The 24232-nt window shown below is 40.3% G+C and overlaps 1 protein-coding gene across 4 annotated transcripts in view; it reads left to right on the forward strand.

The window, feature by feature from the left end:
- Positions 1-4038: 4038 nt before the first annotated feature.
- Ndst3 (N-deacetylase and N-sulfotransferase 3) overlaps positions 4039-24232 on the forward strand; it is a 160580-nt gene continuing 140386 nt past the window's right edge. The window contains exons 1-2 of one of the 4 annotated variants that reach the window (XM_040751910.1): positions 4039-4159; positions 18389-19523. In XM_040751910.1, the coding sequence (XP_040607844.1) occupies positions 18543-19523 (981 nt within the window). In that variant the 5' untranslated portion in view covers positions 4039-4159; positions 18389-18542. Of the gene's footprint in view, positions 4160-4669; positions 4827-18388; positions 19524-24232 lie in introns of those variants that run through there. The other 3 variants (XR_005879325.1, XM_013118423.3, XM_005077138.4) reach the window with 3 other exon arrangements.

A 24232-nucleotide genomic window follows, 5' to 3' on the forward strand; every position in this document is an offset into this window, starting at 1 on the left:
AGGACACTCAGGCGGAGGCAGCCTATGTGCCTGTAGCTTTGCAACATCCTAACATTCACTCATGTCCCTCCTCAATCAATTATTTTGCTGGGATGTTTGGTTTGGGTCCATTTTCAAATGAACATCTTTTGAGACAGTAAGGAAAGCAGGGCTCCCCTTCCTTGGGCTGAGTTAAGAGTTGCTAGTCAGAACATATTCTGTTTAGTCCCCATCCCACCGTATTAAGCTTATCAACAGAGTTACTACTACCAGTCTTAGGGGAATATTTTAAAAGAAACTGCAATGCACACACTTATTAGCTGCTTCAGATAAAAAAACAATATGTCCTCTATATATTTGCATTTTAACCTTGTCATAACAGAATAATGCATGGATTTAATTTAGACATTGAAAAGTTGAAGAGAACTCTGCAAATTGAAATAAGTTTCTCAAAATACTTTTATTATGAGTGCCCTCCACTGAGGAACAAAATCCCATCAAAGGTCGTAATTTTAATTTATATAAGAAATGTTATTAAATCTCTACATCACCATGAGTTACTTACTATCAGATGCCATCTGTCAGAGTGGCTAAGTACAGGATTAATTATTTCAATATACAAAAATGCATTTTTTTGTTCTTTTTGTTTTTTCTTTTTGATCATTTCTGTAGATTTTTAATTTATAGGGACATTCTCATTCTTTTTTTAAAAGACTGGTCCCTGATAAGCAAAATGTTTCCTATAATCTAGGCTAGGTCTTCTTGAAGTCCTTGGCAGAAGTCTAAGATGCTTCTAATTTTGAGGTTCACAACGTTTACATAAATAGTAAAACTAGGAAGAACAAAGGTGGTTATGAAAAGAGTGCTGTACTCCAGAGTTCAATGCTAATGTAACTCATTTATCACATTAAACATATTGAAGAAAGCTAATTTGGACATGAATATATTTGAAGTGCTTCTCCAAGGTGAAGCGCCGATTCAGGTGAGCACAGTGTCTTTTTTGCCTATAGTGAACAGTATACAATGCTAGAGAATTCATCTACTAGAGAGAAAATTATTCCCTGGCCTATTGGCCCTCCATAAGGTAAAGAAAATAGAAAAGGAGGGCTAAGGTAAGCAATGTTGTCAGTCGTGAATGTTCCCTCTTTATCTCTCTCCCAGACAAATAGCTCAGAGATGGAAGGAAATGCAGGTAATATATCAAGCTGCTATCATACATATACAAAGATGTAAACTTCTATAATAGCGCTATGAGATTTGGGTGTATCCTGGGAGAAGACAGCATATCCCTCAGCCATCTGCATTGGCAAATGAATGGCGAGGAGCCTCAGCACTGGGTAAAAGCAGCCATGCTCGGAACCAACCAGGAAATTGAATGTGCTTCTGTTCTACCTAACACTAGAAATTTTAAAAGACAATCTTAAACAGGCTAAAGAGGTTCTCTGCCAGCTTTCTAACTTTTGTGCATAGAAGACAACCATTTCCAAACCTGACTACACATGGAGGAACACTCAGAAGTGTATGGATTTGTGACTTTTGTCTATTCACTGAAATCTTATACTGCCTACCCCATATCAACACACTACAAGCAACAGAGAGGCAGAAAAAAAATGTATCTACTTTTTCCTCCCTTTCGGTATTACTGTATTCTCAGAGCCACTCAGTTGATGTTCAATACTTGTCTACATTTATTTATTTTTAATTGAAAATAGACTTTTTAAAAATATGTTCTGATTACAGTCCCCCACCTACTCCTTCCACTTTCTCCCCACCTACCCTCCAACCTGGATGTACACCTTTTCTGTTTCTAGAAGAAAAATGGACATCTAAGAAATAATAATAAGATAAAACAAAAGAAAGCAAATCAGAATAGGACAAAACAACGAAACAAGAAAAAGCAAAGAAACACATATGGACACAGAGACACACAGGTGCAAGTACACAGGAACTATATAGAAGAAAACCACAAGCTGTAACTTACATTCAAAGGACCTATAAGGAAAAAAAAACAACCTACTATCAAGAGACAAAGATGCCATTGAGCTGGTTTTCTGATGGCAATCTGCTACAGGCCGTGGAACCTGCTCTTAAGAATAATCTTTCCCTGGTGAGACTTCCTTGGAGAAAACTTTTTATTTGCAAGGGGTTATCAATTAGAAACAGCTTGTGGGTTAGAGTGAGGTTATGTGTTCACTTCTCTTTCAGTGAGTTCATATGGGTGCCAGCCCTGTTGTGTCTAGAAAGCGTTGATTCCTTGGTATCCTCCATCTCCTCTGGCTCATCTATTAGGGAAGGGAGTTGTGTGAAGATCAGAGGACAACTTGTAAAATTTGGTTCTCTCCTCCAACCACATGACATTGTTCAGGTTGGACGCTGGTTCTCTTACTTGGTGGTAAGCCTCTTCATTTTTGAGACATCTCCCAAATGGAAGTTTTAGATGGCTGCATGGATGCTGAGGAGGCAGGGCAGGCTCTCTGGAGTAAGCATATAAAAACGAATGAGGTGTTTCTTCAGAGATCATTCTTGGAAGACACAAGACTCTCAAGAGAGACTCCAACAACAAAAAAAATTAATAAAATTAAGAGTCATTCTGACACCTGTCATCTAGCCAAAGAATTTTATTTGCCTAATACTTCTGTAGCTCCAGCAGAGAGATTGTTTCTCTCACTTCTCTATAGTCTTCTACTCATGGAGCAAGAAGATACAGTTTTTCTGACTTAAAAAGGAAGAAAGAAAGGAATAAAGGAAGGGAGGAATGAAGGAAGGAAGGAAGGAAGGAAGGAAGGAAGGAAGGAAGGAAGGAAGGAAGGAAGGAAGGAAGGAAGTCAGATTGGGGATGTGGCTTAGTGGCATAGTGCTTCCTTTGTGTGTAAAGTTTCTGGATTTGAACCTCAGCACTTAATAATACACACACACACACACACACACACACACACACACACACACACACACACACACACAAATCCAACTAACTCAAGACCTTGTGATCTGTTGAAGGCATTGCTGTATACCTTCAAATGTCTTCCTAAAATCATTAAGCAATACAAAGTGTTTGATTTCTCTATCATTTGTGTCCCTTTAACTTCTAGTTGCCAGAAAATATAACCGGAGCTGCCTTGAACCAAAAGTCAATTTATGGATTTATGATGACAACACATGAAAGTGTGATGTGTCTTAGTCTTACCGGGGTTCAGAAGGCACCAGTGTGCGCATGGATTTAGCTAGTCTCCAACACCTATGTTTGCTTCCCTGAACAGTTAGAGCTGTCTTCAATACCCAGAGAGTCGTGAAGCTCCAATTGCTCTTCACCGACAGAACCCAACATAAAACAGCACACTTCCACACGCAGTGCACCAATATGTGTATAAATGGGATCTTTTGTCTCTGAATAACTAAGCTTAGTCACATGCTAATCCTAACTACCAAGAAAACATGGGGCTACCTTTGGCCAGACCTGAGTAGGCCTTCAATAACCCCAAGGAGTCTAAACATTGACTTGTCTCACTTAAAGTAGGTGGAATGTGGCACCCTGTGAGGTGGTGACCGATCCTCTATTATGCCCAGAGAAATTTCTTTTCCAAGTTACCTTTGGTACATTGCCCCTGGCTCAAACTGCTCTGCATTGACGTGGCAGATGGCGTATTTGAAGACACCTTCCATTCGGGCTTTCTCCCACCCTCACCTTGAATTTAAAAATGTCTTTTTATCTGCCTTTGGCCTTAGTCTGGTCTTCCAGGGTGGGAGGACCCGGACTTATGATGCTAGCCAGCAGAAGGAAAGCCCTTGGGAGGTGGTATCCCGTGCCGGACACTCGTATCTGTGATGCAGTTCTGCCCTTCCCTGAATCCCTCCCGCTGCTTCGAGGGCTGGCAGAAGCTGGGTCCAGGCTCACGCCTCTTCCCGGGCGTGAGCAAGCTGCAGGAACCCCAGAGACTGCGCGGCGGCGTGCAGGGAGGACCGGTCCCCGAGCTCGCGCCTAGCCGGGCGCCCCGCCCAGCCCCGCCCAGCCGCACCCTGAGAGCCTGTACCACTTGCTCTGCAAGTCCCGCCCTTCCCAAGCGCCCAGCCCACTCGGCCCGGGAGCCGGTGCTGCGGGAGGCCACCGCAGCAGTGGCCGCGCCGCGGTAGAGCAAAGAGGAGGAGCACCGGGAGACAGGATGCTGGCGCTCGGCAGCCCGAGGTAATCTCTAGGATGGCGGCAGGTCCTAGGAGCCCAACCCTGGCCACTTGAAATGCGGACTCTAGAAATGGCAGCGCGACCATCGCAAGTTTCTAGCGACTGGAATCGAAGGGTCTTGAGATCTACACTCGTTGTATTTATATTCCGCCCGCCCCTTTCCTGTTCTAAATACGTTGATTTAAACAATGCAAAGACAAACCCTCCGAGTCACTGTGGGTTGTAAATATAATCCTGAAAGTTTTTGCATGATGTGGTTCTTTGCTATCGCGTATTCATTAACCTGTTAAGTCGGGCTAGTTAAACTGGCATTTAAAATGTTCTTTGAGGAACAAGGGCAAGTTTCGCTGCTGCTTTTAGGCATCTGGTATTTATCAGCTTAGTTAGCATCTGTCTTCCCTGAAGTGGTCCCAGCGCTGGTTCCTTGGAGATGGGTGTCGCATGTGTCACTCTTGCCCTCTAGTGCCTCGCCCGCTTGGTAGCAGTCTGATGGCTAATATTAATAAGGTGTTACATAACATGAGGGGACTGGCCAGGACTGGCCTTACTGCCACTTGCAAAGGCAGGGAGCCCAAACGAAGGCTGTACATGCTCCTCTTCCTACTTTTTTTTTAATCTGTCGATTGAAACTTTTCCCCGCATTTTCCAACTCTCTGAACTTTAATTCCAGGTAAGTGCATCTGTTTATTTATACTTTATATTGACAGTTCACTTAGAGGGGCTTTCAATAAGAGATAACTTTGTTTCCATCCCATAAAGAATCTCTGCTCTGAACAAATGCCTGTGTTAACTAAGAAAAATGAACCAGTAGGGTATTTCATCATTTAAAGGTCATTCGAAAGTTTCACTTCCTTTAGGTTAAAGAATTAAGGAGGTAATTCTGAGTTGGTTCAGATGTAGACTAACAAATTCATTATGCGGGAGTGTCATGGTTAATCAGCTGCATGTCGTTTGACTGATCTGAATTTTGGAAATAACATTAAAGTAACATTTAAACTCTAATCACCAGTTTATCATGCAGTCATAATGCTTCACAAAGCTTCATATTTGATGTAGATTAATAAAATTTTAAGATGGTATGATAGAAACATTAAGTATAAATTGAAGTAAATACTTTGCCTAACTATTGAATAGAGAAGCTTTCAATCAAAATAAAGTAGATTTTTTTCCATTTAATATAGGGGGAAAGAACAGGGGAAAACCAAATTACATTCTCAGAAGCTTAGTTTGATCACTTCCTAAATAGTTTTTCTAATATACGGGCACTCTTTAGACTTGAAATGTATTTAATACCTATATTTTTATAAACACATTACGATATAGTAACGTGTAGTTTGGGAGAGCATTAAAAAAACAACATAAACAGGTGAGTCCCTAATGTTAGGTTAAGACACAAGTTAAAATAGGGAGTCAGGGATGGAACTGAGCTCAGGTCCATTATTTTTCTTTTTGTCCTTAGAAAATATCATATGATCCACTGGAACAATGCTGTTCATGAGCATAGAATAATGAGAGAAGAATCTAATATTCATCTGAAAAGATTTCTTTCCTGTTTTTTTCAGCCATAATGCCTTGTCAGTTTTGTATGTGAGAAGGTTTGAATATAACTATAAACTAAAAAGAGCTGGTTTTTAAGGTTCTCCTCAGGCTGTGGATACCCAAGACTTGCATCAGCAGAGGCTTCCTCCTGCCTTCTCTACTTAGCACTATGGCTGTTCTCTGTGATGTTCTTTGTCCTGTCTGGGATATCGATGGTAAAGCAGGAGGCTTGGCTCTTCCTGGAGGCAAATGCCAATTGCAAACTTGTCGCCTGAGTTGGTGATTTACTCTACAGTCTTTCTTGGGTTACTAACATGTTTGAGATCAAATGAGGTTTCTATCTCTTTGTAGATAATTTTGTTAACAGTTTGGTTTGGTTAAGGTCTAGTATAATCTTCTTTTGGAATAAAATTTCTCAAGGAAAATCTTATTTCTCAAAGTTCCAGCGAAGAGGAGATTTCCTTTTTTTTTTAACTGGAAGATTTGCTGAGAAATCTTCCCTCCTTTGAATCCCATCTCTCTGTGAAGAAGGTATTGGGATCTACAATTGAAATATGCAGGGGCTGTCTTTACTTTATAAAGACATCATAATTGTTTTAATTTGATTCAAGATATCTATTTTATATGGATTCCTTTATCATAGCTGAGGTTTCACCTAATCTTTGGTGATTATGATTAACTTCTAAACTAAAAAGCATATTTGCCAAGGTTATTTCCAGAGGAAACTACTTAAATACATGTGCTTGTGGTTTCTCTGCACTTTATATGAGAACAAAGAAATAGAATTAAGGATAACCACACTATTCCCAGCTGCTTAGCAACTTAGGTGCAATGGAACTTCCTTTCCCCAGGATGTGGTCACTGCAGAGGAGTAGGCCACAGGCATGCAGGAACTCTGAAGGCTGATACAGGTAAAGGACACTACAAGTTCACAACAATATCAGCTGTGCTCTATAGATCATTAATCTGAACAATACTCAAAACATTGTATTATTTAAGTTCCCCTTATAATTGTAGAACAGAATTAAGCTATGGCTCTTGTTGTCTTATTAAAATCTATACAAGTAAAGCACCTGAATACTTCTTTAATTTTCTTTTATTTTATTTTATGTGTATAAGTATTTGCTTGCATTATGTATTTGCACCATGTGCATGCCTTGTGCCTGGGAAGGTCAGAAGAGTGAATGAGATCACCTGGAACTAGAATTACAAATGGTTATAAGCCAACATTGTAGGTGCTGGGAACTGAACTTGGGTCCTCTGGAAAAGCAGCAAGTGCTCTACACCACTGAGTCATCTCTCCAGCTCTGGTTTTTAATTTTATATTATTCTAAATATGTTGATCAGTTTCATGAAAGCTAAATGGCTAGAAAAAAGTCTAGCCCTGTTACGATTAATACCAATAATGCACAATTTCACATTTCTTAAATTACTAAGGGCTGTAACTGTTGAGTACCTGTTACTAAACCAGAGTTTATAAGCATCCAGTATCATAGACCTTAACTGCAACCCTTAATTGTCTCAGTTATGTTATCCATTTTACATACAGGTCAAGTTCTAATCCTTCTGTTTAATTACAATACTTGTAAAAGTCACAGTAGACTGGATTCCAGTCCTGGATCTGCCATGACAAAGTCCCCAGAAGGTACTTTCTGGCTCTGGAATTGGTTCTGTCACCCTTGTAATAATCTCAGAGCCTCTTCCCTGTAGAATATCCTATGATATGCCATCAGAGAGTAACACGAATCTTAACTTATTGGAGAGTTATTTTCTAGAACTGTCAGCAGTTAAACTAACAGCTACAGCCACTTACCTTATACAGTCACTATTGATACACTTCACATAGAAAATTGAATATGTGCAGTCTCATCAAACTCCTTTTAGCTAGAGACTATTCCCATTTCAGTTGAGGCACTGGGGGATTAACTATATGAGATTACACCCCTGACTAGAAGTGAAGCTGGAATTCAGTTTGAATCTAGCTTCAGATGTACACAGCATCTATTCTATCAAAAACTCTGCCATCAGATATGTTTGATATGCCTCTTGCTATAATGTTCTGCTCCAGCCATTCCATACCATTCTACCCTAGCATAGGAAATACAGTATTTATAAGCTATCATTCAAAAGGTATTTGCTAGGTGTGGATTCTGGACCAGACATAAAGCAGTACTCAGGAAAATTAAATGTAGCATGTTCCTTAATGACGTATAAACAGGCAAGTTTAGTTGCTACTCTGCTTGAATGCTACTTGTTCTGAAAGGTGCCCACATGGGGGAGGGGAAACTTTAACCTGACTTCCTTGTAGATAAATTTCTAGGCTAGAGCCATGGGACCAGCACCCACACCAAGGTCATTATTCCCTGTCGCCTTCTCTAGTCTTCAGTTCCTACTTTGGACCCACTTTCTCTCTACAGATTGGCCATCTCTCCTTTTCTGGCTTATGTAATCTGCCTAAAACATAGTCTACAGTCATACAGTCAGCTATATGACACAGCCAAACTCTATTTTGCAGGAAGAAACCAATAACTCCCTGGTTTTCAGAAATGTTAGGAACAGGTTATGCTCTTATGGCTGAAATGTGCCTGCCATTAGGTACACACTCTAGCTCAACCGAAGAAATAATAGGCAGATGTTGCTCCACTCCAGCCTTCCAGGCAAGCAAAATAGACAGCAAATAGTAATGGAATATTTTTCTTCTCCACCTTGCTAGATGGCACAACACTAAAGGAAATTAGCTAACTATGATCTTCCCTTCATGACTTCTAAATACAAGGAGGATGGGAACATTACAGTAGTTGTTTTCTTTTTCATTTACTATAGAAAGCTAATGACCCCAACTGCAGCTTTCCTCCAATCCATTTTTAAAGTCTCTGTTCCAGAGACAGAGTATGTTCTCCATAGTACTCCCCAGAAATCAATTTCTTATGTGCCTACCACAGCAGGGTTCAATTAAAGTGACACAGTTTCACACACTCTTTCCCAGAGAAAAGCATGTTCTTTGTCAATTTTTAATACTGCTAAATTACTCTTAGCATAGTCAGTAAAAGTATTTGAAGGCTCCAAATGCATTTCTCGACACATTTATAATGAATTTGAGAAAGAGGAATATTGTTTAGACTCCAATGTCTTTCAGCTGTGTCAGGACCTGTGACTCCTTAGTTATTAATACTAATTTTCCAGGTTGCTGATTATTTTACATTTTCTGTTCTGCCAATTTCCACATGGTTCCATTCCATTTGAAACTGATTTTTGCTTTAATATGATGATGGTGTCAGTGGAAGAGAGGAGATGTTACCTTAGTAAACTGGTTCTTCTTGCAGATACTGTAGGACCTTGCAAATGCTTTGTGTGCATACAGTTCCTCCCTACATGTTTGGGATGGCTTGTGATTACAAAAATAATTACACCTCCACTTTTTCTTAATGAAAAATAATAAAATGGCTAATGTTTTCTTTGTGGAATCTTTTCTTTTCCAAGATGCATCTAAAGAAACTCTAGCCACACAAAATTCTGCAAAATGTCATAATGTGAAAAATAGAATACAAGTAAGAATCCAAGTGAGAGGTACATTCTGTAGCCCTGATTTATGGCTCTGGTCAAGATGGTCATTGCTGCCCTCAATGTTTATATTAGTGATCTGACTGTTTGAGGCCAGTGTGATTGATGGTTTGACTTGAGTATTACCCTAGCTTGTGAATGAGCTGCTATTTATAAAATCGAGTGAAGGCCCCCTTTCACCCATTGAACAAGTATTCAATGGGATATTTTTCTATTAAGAACTCTTTTTGTAGTCACTGAGAACAAAGTGAACTACACAAGTACTCACAGATGCTTCTCCATCTATGGAGAACACTCCATGGAACATCACAAGACTAGAAACTGTGTGACATGCCACAGAACAGGTGCAGGGCAATGGGAAGATGTTTAATCCAGGAGGCATTGCAGACTGGAGACTTATGGGCGACCTCTATGAGTTGAGAAGTTATACTTAGAATTAAAGTACAGTAGAAGAAATGGAGAAAAGCCTTCCAGACATAGGCAATATGATGTGAAAAGACCCTGAGACAAGGAGGTGGTCTCTTTGGGAGAGTAAGAGAAAGCCCACTTTACTAGAGAGGGCCATACCATCTCAACAAGCAATACATGTCAGAGTAGGGTGCTAACCACTCAGGGCCTTGTGGCCCTCTGCAGTAGTTTGAATTTCAATCAGCAAGTTTTTAGCATCCACTGATAAAACTATAGCTCTAAAACAAAACAAACAAACAAAAAAACAATTTGTGTTTCACTTTGGTGCCACAAGTGGGGAATGGCAATATCTGTGCCGCCTTCTTCATATGATGGCTTCACATCTTCTGAATGAGGAGATGCACCTGGATGAGCTGAGTTTGGGAAAATAGAATTGGAAAGGTATGGTTTCATTTGTATATGCTGGGCTGAAATTAAAGACTGTCAGCCTGAACCATCAGGTGTTGCATGCAGATGAAGATGGTTTCAGACTGTTGGGCAGCAACCTTTTATTTCAGAGGGAGACTTCTTATGTGCGGATGTTTGTAGGGAAGGAAAATAGCAGAATGTTCTAAAGGGAGAGAGGCTTCTTAAGACAGAAAGTAAACAGCACTAAATTGTTTCATGGAGTCCCTGAAATAAACCAGATTCACTAGGACCCTCCCTCTTTCAAGTATGTAAACTGTAAAGACTTCTGAGAGTGACTCTCAGAGAAGATAAGCTTCAAGAAAGTCTCTCAAACAAGCCCAGCCCCTTGGAAGAAGCAAGACAAGGAAATCTATCTAGAAGAAACAAAGACAAGCTGTGCTGCCTAGAAGAGGGTAGAACAACTGAGCCACCTAGAATGGACACTCTCTAGCCTGCTGAGCTGCCTGCAGATTGCACGGCTGCCAGCCTTGCTGATCTGTCATGTTGGGGTGGCTTTGATGATGCAATTGTCTCTGTATCATTTCTGCTCCTGTAAGTAGTCCCTCAGCCCTATTCCTATAAGTAACCACAATAAAACTCTTTGGTTCACCAAGCTGGACTTTGGTGATATGATGGCTAGTTTTGTGTGCCAACTTGACACAAGCTAGAGTCAACAGAAAGAAAGGAGCCTCACTTAAGGAAACGCCTCCATGAGATCCAACTTAAGGCATTTTCTCAAGTAGAGATCAATAGGAGAGGGCTAATCCTATGGTGGGTGGTGCTGTCCCTGGTCTGTTAGTCCTGGGTTCTGTAAGAAAGCAGGCTGAGCAAGCCATGGGAAGCAAGTCAGTAAGCAGCTCCTTTCCATAGCCTCTGCATCAGACCCTGCTGCCGGCATCCTGCCCTGTTTCAGTTCCTATCCTGACTTCCTTCAGTGATGAACAGCAATGGGGAAGTGTGAACCAAATGAACCCATTCCTCCCCAACTTACTTTTTGATCATGTTGCTCATTGCAGCAATAAAAACCCTAAGACAGGTGGTATCCATACTTTGTCATCAGTTTCCTCTCTGGGGTGAGTAACATTCATTCCTATCTCCCCAGGGAAAAAGTCATGACACATCATAGGCAAAAGATCACAAATTCAATTTTGAATAAGTTGAGTTTGCTTTCAAATGCTTTCTTTGAAGCTAACTGGCTACACAGTTGATATGACTTGGCATTGCTGTTTTATCAAGTTTCTGGTTGTTTGGAAGAAGTAGGCCTTAGACTGTGGTGTTTGAGATTCAAGTAAGCATTTGCAATTTATTGGAGAGTGCATGGTAATAAAAGCTAGGGAATGTGTGACTCATCTAAGGAAAGAGAGGGTGAAGAAGCCCATGGATATGGTGGTATTGGGTTGCCTCTGATTGAGCCTTTTCCTTTGCTTGGAAGCCCAGTGACTCTCTCCAAGGGTTGTTGTCTGTGCATGTCACAACTCCCCTCAAGGTGAAATGTGTACAGCTGCCCTTTATGGGTGCTCAGTGAACTTTCATTGCAGATACTTCTCTCATGGTTCATTTATATAGCAATCTTTCCAATAATTAAAACGGTTTGCTTTGTTCATTCTTGTTCATTCGTTCTCTACCTGTCAGATGCTATTCTGAGAGAATTTACCGGTTTATACTCCAGCTTCTTTAATTGTAGGCCATGATGCTATATGGGATTGAGGTCACAGACTGTGGGATTGGGAGAAATGCAGCAATAGTAAGAGGTTTCAGGAATGCTCAGTGACCACAGGCTGGCTCACCGTCAAACATGTGATGAAGCTGAGGTGTATCTGGTGGTGCTAGCCACAGCTGTATCGCACAGCGACAGACTAGCTTTGTTCAGAGCAAGCATCAGGCAGTGCCTCCTATGTGTGCAGTGCTGAAGCCTGCCCGAGACACTTCAGCTCAAGTTTGAGAGCATCCATACCGAGCTTTCTACTCTTAAATGCAATGTTTGATTATAGAAAACAGACTAAATATTTTCCTGCTGTTATTCCTCAGTATGTAACTATCAAGTTAGTATTTCTCTGGATTTTATTATTTTAGAATGTTGGCTTTTTTAAATTGCTGTTTGAGTCGCTGTCGTGAACGTCATGAAGAAAAGTTGTTAAATTGATGTTGGCTTAAGAATAGAACATAATTTTCAACAATTTCTGAAATGACTCTGAACATGCCTCTGCCATTTTGTGCTATGTATTTGTGTAAAGCAGTATTCTCAGCATTGATGAGCATAAAATCAAAGTATTAATCCGCTCTGAAAAGCTGTATATGCTTTATGTTCTGAAGCATCACATGTTCAGCAATGTTTGATTCTTTGTATGAAAATAAATAAGCAATCTATATTCGTAGAATACAAATTGGTTTTAACGTTTGACAAGTGGTAAAAATATATATGTATATATATTTATTTACATATACTCTGGAAGTTTTTTTTAATTGCTTTATGATTTGTCAGCAATAAATAAGAGATTTGTATATCTAGTTTATATACCCATATGCCCAGGGTCACATAAGTTTCTTGAATGTAAATGGGCTATGAGAAAAAAGTACAAAAAGTCATGTTTAATACCATTATCACTCAAAACCCTAGGATATAAAGTGTCTGGGAGAGGTACAGCTGAGTTATTCATACTCATTGCTTCTCTATTCACAATTCAGTCTCTAGATACGTGGTACATATACACAATGGGATTTTATTCAACTGTTAAGGAAAAATGAACATTTCAAAAAACTGGAAAAACATTTGTGATATAACCAAGGCTCAAAAATACAAATAGTATATGTTCTCTCCCATACGTAGAGTCTAACCTCCTACTCCTAGTATGTGTACCTGAGTGTGGATAAATGTGGGTAATGGTCAGAAATTAGAACTGGTCCATGAGACTGGAGGGGAGGCTGTAAAGGAAGACAGAAGAAGAAAAGGAGAAATGCTGAGAACAAAAGGGTACAGCAAGAAAGAGGGGTGGGTGGATAAAGGAGTACTGGGGCGGGGCCATCAAACAAAAGGAAAAGGGCATGAAGATGTCATATGAAAGCTTGGTATGTTATAAGTTAATTTCAACATCTAATATGAAAGATTAAACGCAAACTCTGGGATATAGCAACCATAGTACCACTGCCTCCATGTAAAGAACTACAAAAAAAAATCAAAGAATGACTCCCTGGTGTCCACTTCCTATATGCCCCTAGCAAGGGGAGAGAAGGCAGTGTGCTGTAAATCTCTCTGGTGCAGGCTGTCAGCTCATCATGTTCTAGCTGTGGCATCTTGTGCCTGTTTCCCAGTCTCTAGAGAGTCAGGAGATGGTCTGCGCAGGCCAAATACTCTTAATACCTTTGAGGCTATTGCTCCACGTTCCTGGATGGCACTTCCTTCAGTGTGACCTACAGGAGATCATCCTGAAGCAGTAATGTGAGGCTGGGCCAACCTTCCTGTGCCTGTGTTTATTGATAATACTGCCCACATAGTTCATTTTCCGAACTTAATACACTTTTTAGTGTCTCCTTTCCCCATCCTAAAATGACTAGGAAGCACAATGCCCCACACCCATAAACTCTGCAGGGTGGAGACCCTGGCATGCTGCTCAGTGTGCTTGCTCCTTTACTTAGCACAGAACCCATGAATAGGAATGCCTATATTTTTCTATGTATTTGTGAGAACAGTTCTAAAATACAGCATCATTGTGTAAGGTTTTCTTTCCTGTTGATCTTGGTTTTTAAGAAGTTTTCTCTGAAAAATAACAAGATAAGCCTTTGCCCTTGGGAATGCCAGTCTAACAAGGAGCAGACACATTGAGCAAATAGTTTTGCTAACAATGTTTTATCAATGTTCACAATGAAAGTTCCTGTGACCTAAATGGGAAAAAGGCTAGAGCTGGGGTTTTCCTGAGGCACTGGGTTTGTGTGGCTTGCTGAGATTTCAAAGATTGTCTTCAATGTCTCTGTCTTTGGTCAACTGCTTTATAGAGCCTGCTGGTTTTGTACATGTTGTCATATAGCAGTTACCCTGCCTGTCTGGGTCTGAAATGAACAACACCAGCTCAAGTTCATTTCCTCTCAAAGCTTTGTGTTTTATTACTGACCTGACACCTTTGGTTTTTAATCTTCAAGTGCACCTCTATCCCAACCATCATTTCTGCTTTCCTCCCAGGAATTTCATTTGCATTGTCCTTGATAGCCACCTTAGTCTGGACCATCATAGCTTCCCATGGAGTCACAGCAGCAGCCCTTAGCTAACTTACCTCAAGCATCTTCACTCTGTACTTTGTAGCATAGACACTATCACATGCCCACTGCTGCACCGACTGCACACTGTTGGTTTGTGTCTTTTTTTTTTGTTTTTGACTTTCTGTTCAAATAGTCTAATGCTATTTCTGAATTAAAAGATAAGCATTAATCTGCTGTGCTTTTTAAACTAAGTATTATTTCCAATTTTATTGCAGTGCATAGTGTGATATAAGTAGTTTATTCCCACTCTTGGACAAACACGTTGAAATCATTTTGTTTCTTCTGCCTGGCCAGAGGTTTTTCATTCCCTTTCGCCCTCATATCCAGACCCTCACCACTGTGATAGGTAGTCTTTAGGAGCTGTGTCTCTCGGGAATCATCTTATTGATCTCTCTCTTTCTTGATATCTCCCTTCCCCTGCCCCAAGAAGGTACAAAAATGTCTTGCTTCTTGTACAGTTTACCATGTATGATAGCATTGGCCATTTTCTATCATAAATCATATCTTACCATGTGTGACATGGTGTTTGCTATTGTCTCACAGGTCTCGTTGCTATCAGTGAATCCATCTTTGTAGATGCAAGGATTATTCCTAATTTCAGTTCTGTGCTGTCTTCAGCATTGACTACTACAACACTAATCTCAAATTAGTTTTTCAGTCTCATGGCTGATTGCAGAGCAATTTCTGGGTGGTTTTATTGTTGTTGTTGTTGCTGCTGCTGCTGGTGGTGGTGGTGGTGGTGTGTGTGTGTGTGTGTGTGTGTGTGTGTGCATGAGTGTGAAGATTTATCTCTAATAGATTATGTTAGATTTATCACATGCCAGGCTGTTATGATTAAATTTATTCCACATTCAATAAAACAGACATCAGACATGAAATCCAGCAATTTTTAGCAGCTATAATCATTAATAGTCATGGGTAACCTTAAAAGATACATTGCGGCATTAGCATGAATAGAAGCACCTAATAAACCTACAGGCATAATGAGCCACTGAATTCAATAAATTCTATCAGCAGTCACTGAGTTTATTCTATGCTGGGCACAGGGCTGCAGTGATGGACAAATGAGGATTTAATTCTCCCTTCGTAGAACTTCCACCGCAACAGGAAGGATGTTTTAAAACAAAGTTTTAATTATTATGGTAGCAAGTACAAGTTTAATTATTATGGTAGCAAGCTCATGACCATGTGTTATCTACTGGGTCTTTGCAAGTTTGGAAAATTGGAAAATTTGACAAGAGAACTACGTGGGAAAGGTTAGCTTTCCATATTTCCCTGTCCTGGGGATGCTACATTCAGGACATGCACAGAGCTTGGTATCCTTGTCTCTACCTGCTTCTAAAGTGCCATGTCCTAAAAGAAGAGGGGCAACATCAATTCAGTCCACCCTGAGGTTTTCACAACTAGAATAAGAAAAGCATGGGGCACGAAGTGGCTGTCTGTGAATCCATACTGAGACTAAAGTTAGCCATGGACACATGAGGCATTTGTTAGAACAGACTTGCATAGAAGTCAGGCATAGTATTTAATGCCTATAACCCCAGCATTGGGGAGGCAGAGGCAGAATAATTCAGAGTTCAGGAGTTCCAGACCAACCTGGCTACATAATGACGTCCTGTCTTTTAAGAAAAAAGTGGTTTACAGAAAGCAGGAGAATTTATATTTATCCATTTAAAACTAACTACTGCCCTTGGGCATATAAACAGGATAACCTTAGGGAATTTGATGGGAAAAAATGACTAAAAAATGACTTTGACATTTTATATCTACTACATCTAGAGAAAACAGGGTCTGATATTGTCCTTAAGGATTTATCACTCCCTATAATTTGCATTAGCAGTGCATAGTCACAATTAATTTTTGAATACTTTTACCTAATTATTCTACTTTTCGTTCATGACTTATTCCAATACCGTGCTTACTCCTGTGTCTACGACATTTTCTAAATCACGTGTCTATACAAACTACCTGCCTTTCAGGTTCAGCCATGTCTTCTCCACTGTGCATTTCACAGGCTGTGCCCCACCTGTCATGGGTTCTTCCCTCTCCCATCTCTTTACAGCCTCTAATCCACAATGTCATGGGTTCTTCCCTCTCCCATCTCTTTACAGCCTCGAATCCACAATCACATGTTAGCATTCTGCTCACTGTATCTTCCTCATAGTTTAGAAGTTTTAAAGCCATTTAATATGTTGACCATGTATATTTTCAGTAGGAAAAAATAAGTTCCCTGTAAACATTTGAATGAATGACACAGATACCGCAAGTATTTGAGTAATAAACTACAATATGTGATTTATAGGATAAATATCATAAATATCTTGTACTTATATCCCAAAATTTATTATTCATGAAGATATTAGTCAAATTCTGATTTTTCTACTTATTTTGTGGATAAATATTGCAGAATTTTAACCTTGTGATTCTTAGCAACTTTTTATTCTGGCTTCATCATTGTATCGAAAAGTACATGATAGAAATATTGCAATTAAGAAACATAGAAACATGGGTGTCCATCCCACAGTGACGGATGTTCTTTCAGCCTGGACTCTCGGGGGAGGGCCTGAACAAAATGACAGACTCTGGTGATTCCCATGGAGGGGACTGGGTGGGGGGCTGGAAGGATGGAGTGATGGGGAGGAGGGGAGGGAGAAGGAGCTGGGATTGACATGTGAAGCAAGCTTGTTTTTAATTTAAATTTTAAAAGATGAAAAAAAAGAAAGAAAGAGAGGAACAGCCCATCAAATGCAGGATTTTCAACCACTGCTTGCCTCCCAGCTATCTGTGAGCACACCATGACGATAATGACAAGACTTTTTTTAAACTGTTGGTATTCCTCATGGAGTGCCAGAACCATAAGACCCTCCCAAATATGTGTTCTACACATGCTTCTCTGCTTTGGATTTTTCAGAGGTTACTAAGACTTGAAACTATTGAAGCATGAAGCATTTCATGGCATCTCAACTGTTTTCATGACATTTTTATCATGCCATTATGGTATTCTTGATGTAATTACTGAGTTCTAAAAGCAGAAGCAGATCACACTGGAACATCTGACAGACCTGCTGGGGTGCGCATGCCTGATGCAGGCCATCTCACTCCTGACCTAACTGCTGGGGTGCGCATGCCTGATGCAGGCCATCTCACTCCAGCCCTAACTGCTGGGGTGCGTATGCCTGATGCAGGTCATCTCACTCCAGAACTGCTGGGGTGCGCATGCCTGATTCAGGCCATCTCACTCCAGACCTAACTGCTGGGGTGCACATGCCTGATGCAGGCCATCTCACTCCAGAACTGCTGGGGTGCGCATGCCTGATGCAGGTCATCTCACTCCAGACCGGAAGGAGCCTAAGAAGCTTTGCACTCCTACAGTCATTTCTCAATATGATTGGTACAATGTTTTAAAGCTGTGTAATCTAAAATAGCCAATTGGGTTGCTGGGCCATCTTTGCATGTAGAAAGGATTTTTCTAATGAAAGCAGTTCTTAGAGGATAATTTCTCGAATGAATTGGAAGTGTATGTACATTTCATTAAGGAATTTCTGGAAAAGAAAAAAGTCACTGTTGTAATCTTGGCACTTAATGATATATGCCCACATTTTGTAAACCTTTAGCACATGTAATTCAACAACAGTTTGGATACACACAGCAAGATACGTGTCTGTGTGACAGGAGCTACTGAATATACTTGAGAAGCTCTGTGTGCCCTTACATCCTGGTTACTGACAGAATCTGATGCAAAGCTTTTTGAGTCCAGGTCCTTGTCAGCCTGGTCGCTTGTTCTGTGTTAGGCGTGGTGACCCTATATCGAGTGGAGCCTCTTCCTTATTCTGTATGCCAGAAGTCCTCATCCAGTCTGCCAGAAGTCCTCATCCATATATGTAATAAGAAGGCAAGATTTTCTAATACACCATCCGATCTGCCTATAAACCTCCATATAGGGTAGCCAATATGATAAAGACCCACTCATTTTGATACCAATGACAGGATGTTTTACACTCTGTCCTGCTGTCTTCTGTTTTTCAGACTGTATTTCCTGTGAGTCCTGGTCGCGCAATCCAGATGTGTTGCAATGGTGACATAAGCTACTGACTGAGACTAGGAGCGTGGCTGACACTCCATCCTTCCTCTCATTTTTTAATGGTGCTTCTTTTGGAATAGTCAAAGGAGTCCACCCGACATGAGTTTTACCATGAAACTTCACAGACACTTTCAGAGAACACTGATTCTGCTTGCCACTTTTTGTGTAGTAAGCATTATTATTTCTGCTTACTACCTGTACAGTGGTTACAAACAGGAAAGTGAACTCTCTGGGAGGACTTCAGAAGCAGACTGCGGTGACCTCCAGCACATACCGTCCAGGCTGATGGAAGTGAAGAGGACAATGATTTCTGATGCTTCAAGGACAGACCCCACAGTCCTAGTGTTTGTGGAGAGCCAGTACTCATCCCTTGGCCAAGACATCATTATGATGCTAGAATCCATTCGATTCCACTATCACACTGAAATCGCTCCTGGAAAAGGGGACCTTCCAGCCCTTACAGACAACGTGAAGGGCAAATATGTTCTCATCATATATGAGAATATTTTAAAATACATAAACATGGACTCTTGGAATAGAAGCCTCTTAGATAAATACTGTGTAGAGTATGGTGTGGGTATCATTGGATTCCACAAAACCAGTGAGAAAAACCCACAGAGCTTTCAGTTCAGAGGGTTCCCCTTTTCCATAAGTGGAAACCTGGCAGTAAAGGATTGCTGTATTAACCCTCACTCCCCATTGCTTCGTGTGACCAAATCATCCAAGCTTGACAGAGGTTCTTTACCAGGAACTGACTGGACAGTTTTTCAGATTAACCACTCAACCTACCAGCCAGTAATATTTGCCAAAGTTACGACTCCAGAAAACCTTTCTCCTCCCATCTCTAAAGGTGCTTTTTATGCCACTATCATACATGACCTGGGGCTTCATGATGGGATCCAGCGCGTTCTTTTTGGCAACAACTTGAACTTTTGGCTGCACAAGCTCATCTTCATAGATGCCATCTCCTTCCTGTCAGGGAAGAGGCTGACCTTGTCCTTGGACAGGTACATCCTTGTGGACATTGATGACATATTTGTGGGGAAGGAGGGAACAAGGATGAACACCAATGATGTGAAGGTAAGGCCCTGTTATCTTAAGAGTTCCTCAGTTGACTTCATTCCCGAGAAAACAGCACTCCTACCTTCTGTAGGACTGAGTTTTCTAGGACGTGGGGCTTCTGTTTTATCAAGAGAATTTAGAAGAAACTAGTGTAACTGGTTACTTTCATCGTATATCCCCTAAGTTCTTAATATCCTTCTATCTGAATAAAAAATGAAGACTGTATTAAAATATTGAGTGTGGTGAGATACAGAAATGCTTTTCTGTGTGTTCTTATGACTGCAAAGTAGAAATCATCTTTGCTTAGTTGCTTTCTAGAAGGTATCCACTTAGAAAGCAAAGACATCCGTTAAAGACAAAGTCAAATTGTGCGTTTTCAGGAAATATGGTTCTCAATAAGAAGCAAATTCAGATACCTTTGAAGGTCTAATATGGGGATCATTTTACTAGCCATGAAAAACTATGACCTGACTTCAGCAGCAGGATTGTTCACGTGGAATCATAAGGTTTAGCTTCTCTGCTGGCACTCTCCTGATGCCACCCTGCTGCTTGTAAGCCACACCCACTTCTCACTGTGTGAAACTTCCTCTGTTCAACAAAAACAAAACAAGTATTTAATTATAGTATAACCCATTGTGTTATGTAAACAACTAGTTATATAACAGTAAGAAAGACAGTTAAAGTTTTCTACATTTATGTTGCTTTTCCATTTGATAATAGAACTTTATCTCCATTACTTTGTTATATTGATTTCTCAAAGAAGGAAGAAGCTTTGGGTACATAACTTTTAATCTTTATTGCATTAGCCTTCTGATAGAATATTTATAACTGCAAGAGCTATCAATAATATTATTTTGAGGAGGTAACTCAGTAGGTAAATGCAAACAACCTAAGTGTGACCCCCTGGACCTTCTTGGTGACAGGAGAGATACAGGTCCTGAAAGCTGCTCTATGACCTCCGTATGTGCACACATTCACACACACATGCAAAGAGTAAGTACATAGAATTTTGGGTAAAAGGGTAATCTAGACAGTTGTATCTTTTGTTAAGCCACTGAGTTTCTAACAAATAATATTAAGGTTCATAACACCATTTAAAGAAAGTGTCAGTGCCAGAGAGAATGTTCTTCACTGTAAGAGTGTGGAAACTGAGGAAGAAAACACTTCCATACTATGGCTGTAGTTTCTAATTAATTAACTATATTTATTAAATTATGTTTAAATTTATATTAAAGTTTTGCAATTTACTTTTGAAAGCATAATGAATTAAAGCCAAGCAGGTAGATTAAGCATTTGTTGTTATATGTTCATAAACTAAAACAACGTTTAATTCTTCTGTTTTACATTTCCAATTACTGTGATAAAAAATGAAAAATACATATATTTAATGTAGAACTTTTTAGACGGCCAAAGCTACATGATTAAGGCATTTTAAAATGTGTCAGGTAAACTTCTGTGTTCCAGTTCAACCTCCTGCATCACCTAGTATCTGTACAAAGTGCCTAGTGATCTGGCATGGTGGCGTGTGCCTATGACCCCAACACTCCAGAGAATGAGGCAAGAGGATTTTAAAAAGTTTTACATCAAATATATGTTTTCACATTTTCATCCCAGTCATTGAAAACAGGAAATTGGAAGAATTAATTATTTTTTAGTCTATAAATACATAACAAATTCCACAGTGAGGAAGTAGAGAAAGATGAATGTTGGAGTTCAGATGGCTTCGTCCTTGTTATTTAGTCTTAGATCTCAATTTATAGAATGCTGCCATCACATCAGAGTGAGTCCTCCGACCTCAACAAACCCAATCTGGCAACTCTCTCATGGATATGCCTGGGATTTGTCTCCTAGGTGCTTCTGGATGCTGTCCAGTTGAAAAGCAATATTAACCATCATCATTCTCTATAGAGTTCCTTTTAGGTTTTATGTGTGTACAAGGTGAAGGACTTTGGAAGAGCATCTGTCTGTTCAGCACTTGGTGTGTTCATATCATGCCATACAAATACAGTGATACCAGACACACAAATACAATGATAAAGTTAGAAAGGATACAGTAAGGGTTCTTATTCCTATGAGGAAACACCATTACCAAAAGCAATTTGGGAGGGAAAGGGCTTATCTTATCTTATCACTTGTAGTCCATCATCCAGAGAAGTCCCAGCAGGAACCTGGAAACGGGAACATATGCAGAAGCCATGGAGGAGCTCTGCTTACTGGCTTGTTCCTTGTGTCTGGCTTAGCCTGCTTTCTTATAGTATCCAGCTGCCCAGGAGGGCCACTACCAATAATGTGCTGAGCCCTCCAACATCAATCATTGATTGAGAAAATGCACTACAGATTTTCCTACAGACCTATGCTATGGAACTATTTTCTAAACTAAGAGTGTCTCTTCCCAGATATCTCGAACTTCTGTCATGTTGACAATAAACTGTCCAGGACAAGTAGATAGATTGCTTTCAATATGGTAAGGGGAAGGAATCAGTATGGCCTTAGGTAAAACTTGCTGTGGAAAGCACAATAGTACAACACCATTTTCCAGAAACTCATAAATGTGCAGGGAAAACTTGAGGTGAAAGCTAGAATGATGCGGTGGCATTAATTCAAACAAGAGATGGAAATTTTCTGAAAATATGAAATGGGAATGACTGATCCAGACTCCACGAATGTAGTATCAGTGAGGAGGCCACAGAAATCACTGTGGCCTTGGGTAGTAGGTCAGTGTTTACCATGGTGTATGAATGATCTTTGGGAGCCCATTCCAAATAGAGGGATGCTCTCTCAGCCTGGACACATGGGGAAGGGCCTACGTCCTTCCCTGGACGAAATGACAGACCTTGGAGATCCCCCCCAGGAGGGCCTCACTCTCCGTGGGGATGGGTCAAGGGAGGAGGGGTGGCAGAGGGATCTGGGATTGACATGTGAAGCATTCATTTTTCTAATTTAAATAAAAACATGTATTGAGGGAAAAAAGAAATGAGAATGAGAGTGGAGAAGTGAGAGTAATTTAAAAATTATTCAGGACATGCTTAACAATGGAGTAATTGGCTAAATGAAGATGAAAGATTACAAGAATAGCATTTGAATTCCACCAATGGTGGGAGATGTAGAGAAGACCAATAAGACAGAGTAATAGGATGGTAGCTAGGACCATTCCAGGTCATGAAGAAAATTTGAGCTTTTTGGAAGCCCATCATTTCTGTTGTTTCTTTTAGCTGACATTTGTTTTGGTGATAGCTTAGAAACAGGTATTTGATGATAATACTTTAATGAGCACACATTCTCTACTTGAAGTAAAACTATTAGCCCAACTTTACTATGATGTTTGGTGTGTGTGTGTGTGTGTGTGTGTGTGTGTGTGTGTTGGCCTGTGCATGCAAATTTGGAGACCAGAAGTCAACTCTAATTGTCTTCCACTTTCCCTGTTATCTTTTGAGACGTGGTCTTTCATTGAACCTGGAGCTGGCCATTATAGTTAGAATAGCACTTTACCCACTGAATAATCTCCCCAGCTCCTCTTGTTGTGGGTTTTAGATTTGTTTTTGTATTGCTTCGATTCCTTAAGATAAGAATGGAAAGGTTTATGATTGCAGAATGTCTGTTTAATTCTCCAGCACTAATGAGTGGTTATACATATTTTGTTGCTCTTTTGACAGTGATTGCACCGTGTATTTTGAAAATATCAAGTGCATGTCTTAATTTATATTTTCATTTGGTATTTTATCATTGTGTGGCTGTTGTTTTTCAGTTAGTGTCATTGTTTTCCTTTATGTTTGTTTGCCTAACATGTATCCTTGTGCTAGCCTTTTAGTTTCTACTTCAGAACTGTGCCTTACCCCACTGTATCCTGTCCTCAACTTCCTTTGTGTACTTCCATTGGCTATTGAGTTGCCATTGCTCTAGATGTCAATATGCTATAGTTTAAACCCAGATGTTAGACATTATTGTTTCACTGCCACCAAAGCTTGGTTGGATTATCCCACAGTCTACCGTTTACATTGCTAACTATTCTCCTCTTTATATGGACTATATGCTTCTACACTCCTCCCATTTTAATTTTTAAGTTACATTTCTAATTCCTCTATGTGTCTATATGTGCATGTGCATGCACATGCCCTCATGTGTTGTGTGCATGCATGTGTCAGGGGATAACTTCCAGAAGATCTCTCCTTCCACCACGTGGGTCCAAGGAATCTAGTGAAAGCCAAAGAGCTTGGCAGCAGCCATGTGTGGTGGTGCACACCTTTAATCCCAGCACTCGGGAGGCAGAGGCAGATGGATCTCTGTGAGTTTGAGGCCAGGCTGGTCTGACAGCCTCCAAAACAATACAGAGAAACCCTGTCTTGTAAAAAAAAAAAAAAGGCTTGGCAGCAAATGCCTTCACACACAGTCATCATCTCCCTTCCCCCTTTTAATGGAACAGGCAGCACGATGCCCTCAGTGTATCATTTAGATCATGTCCCTTCTCTACTCAGACCACTTTAGTGACTTCTACAACAGCTAGAATTCCTAGTCTTTCACATCGTCTCTTTATCTTCCTGATCACACTTCCTCCTCCTGTTTGCCTGTTTTCTGTGCCACTTTACTAAAATGCAGCCCTCAAGAGAACCATATTTTCTCCTGTATTATGCTCAGTGAAGTGTCCCCATCACCTAGAAGCATGCCTGGAGCATTGCATATTTGGTGTGTGAATGAGATTTTGGTAACTTCTGCAGAAACCAATAGATATG

This window comes from Mesocricetus auratus, unplaced genomic scaffold (assembly GCF_017639785.1).
Source record: "Mesocricetus auratus isolate SY011 unplaced genomic scaffold, BCM_Maur_2.0 Super-Scaffold_100009, whole genome shotgun sequence".
Classification (NCBI taxonomy): domain Eukaryota; kingdom Metazoa; phylum Chordata; class Mammalia; order Rodentia; family Cricetidae; genus Mesocricetus; species Mesocricetus auratus.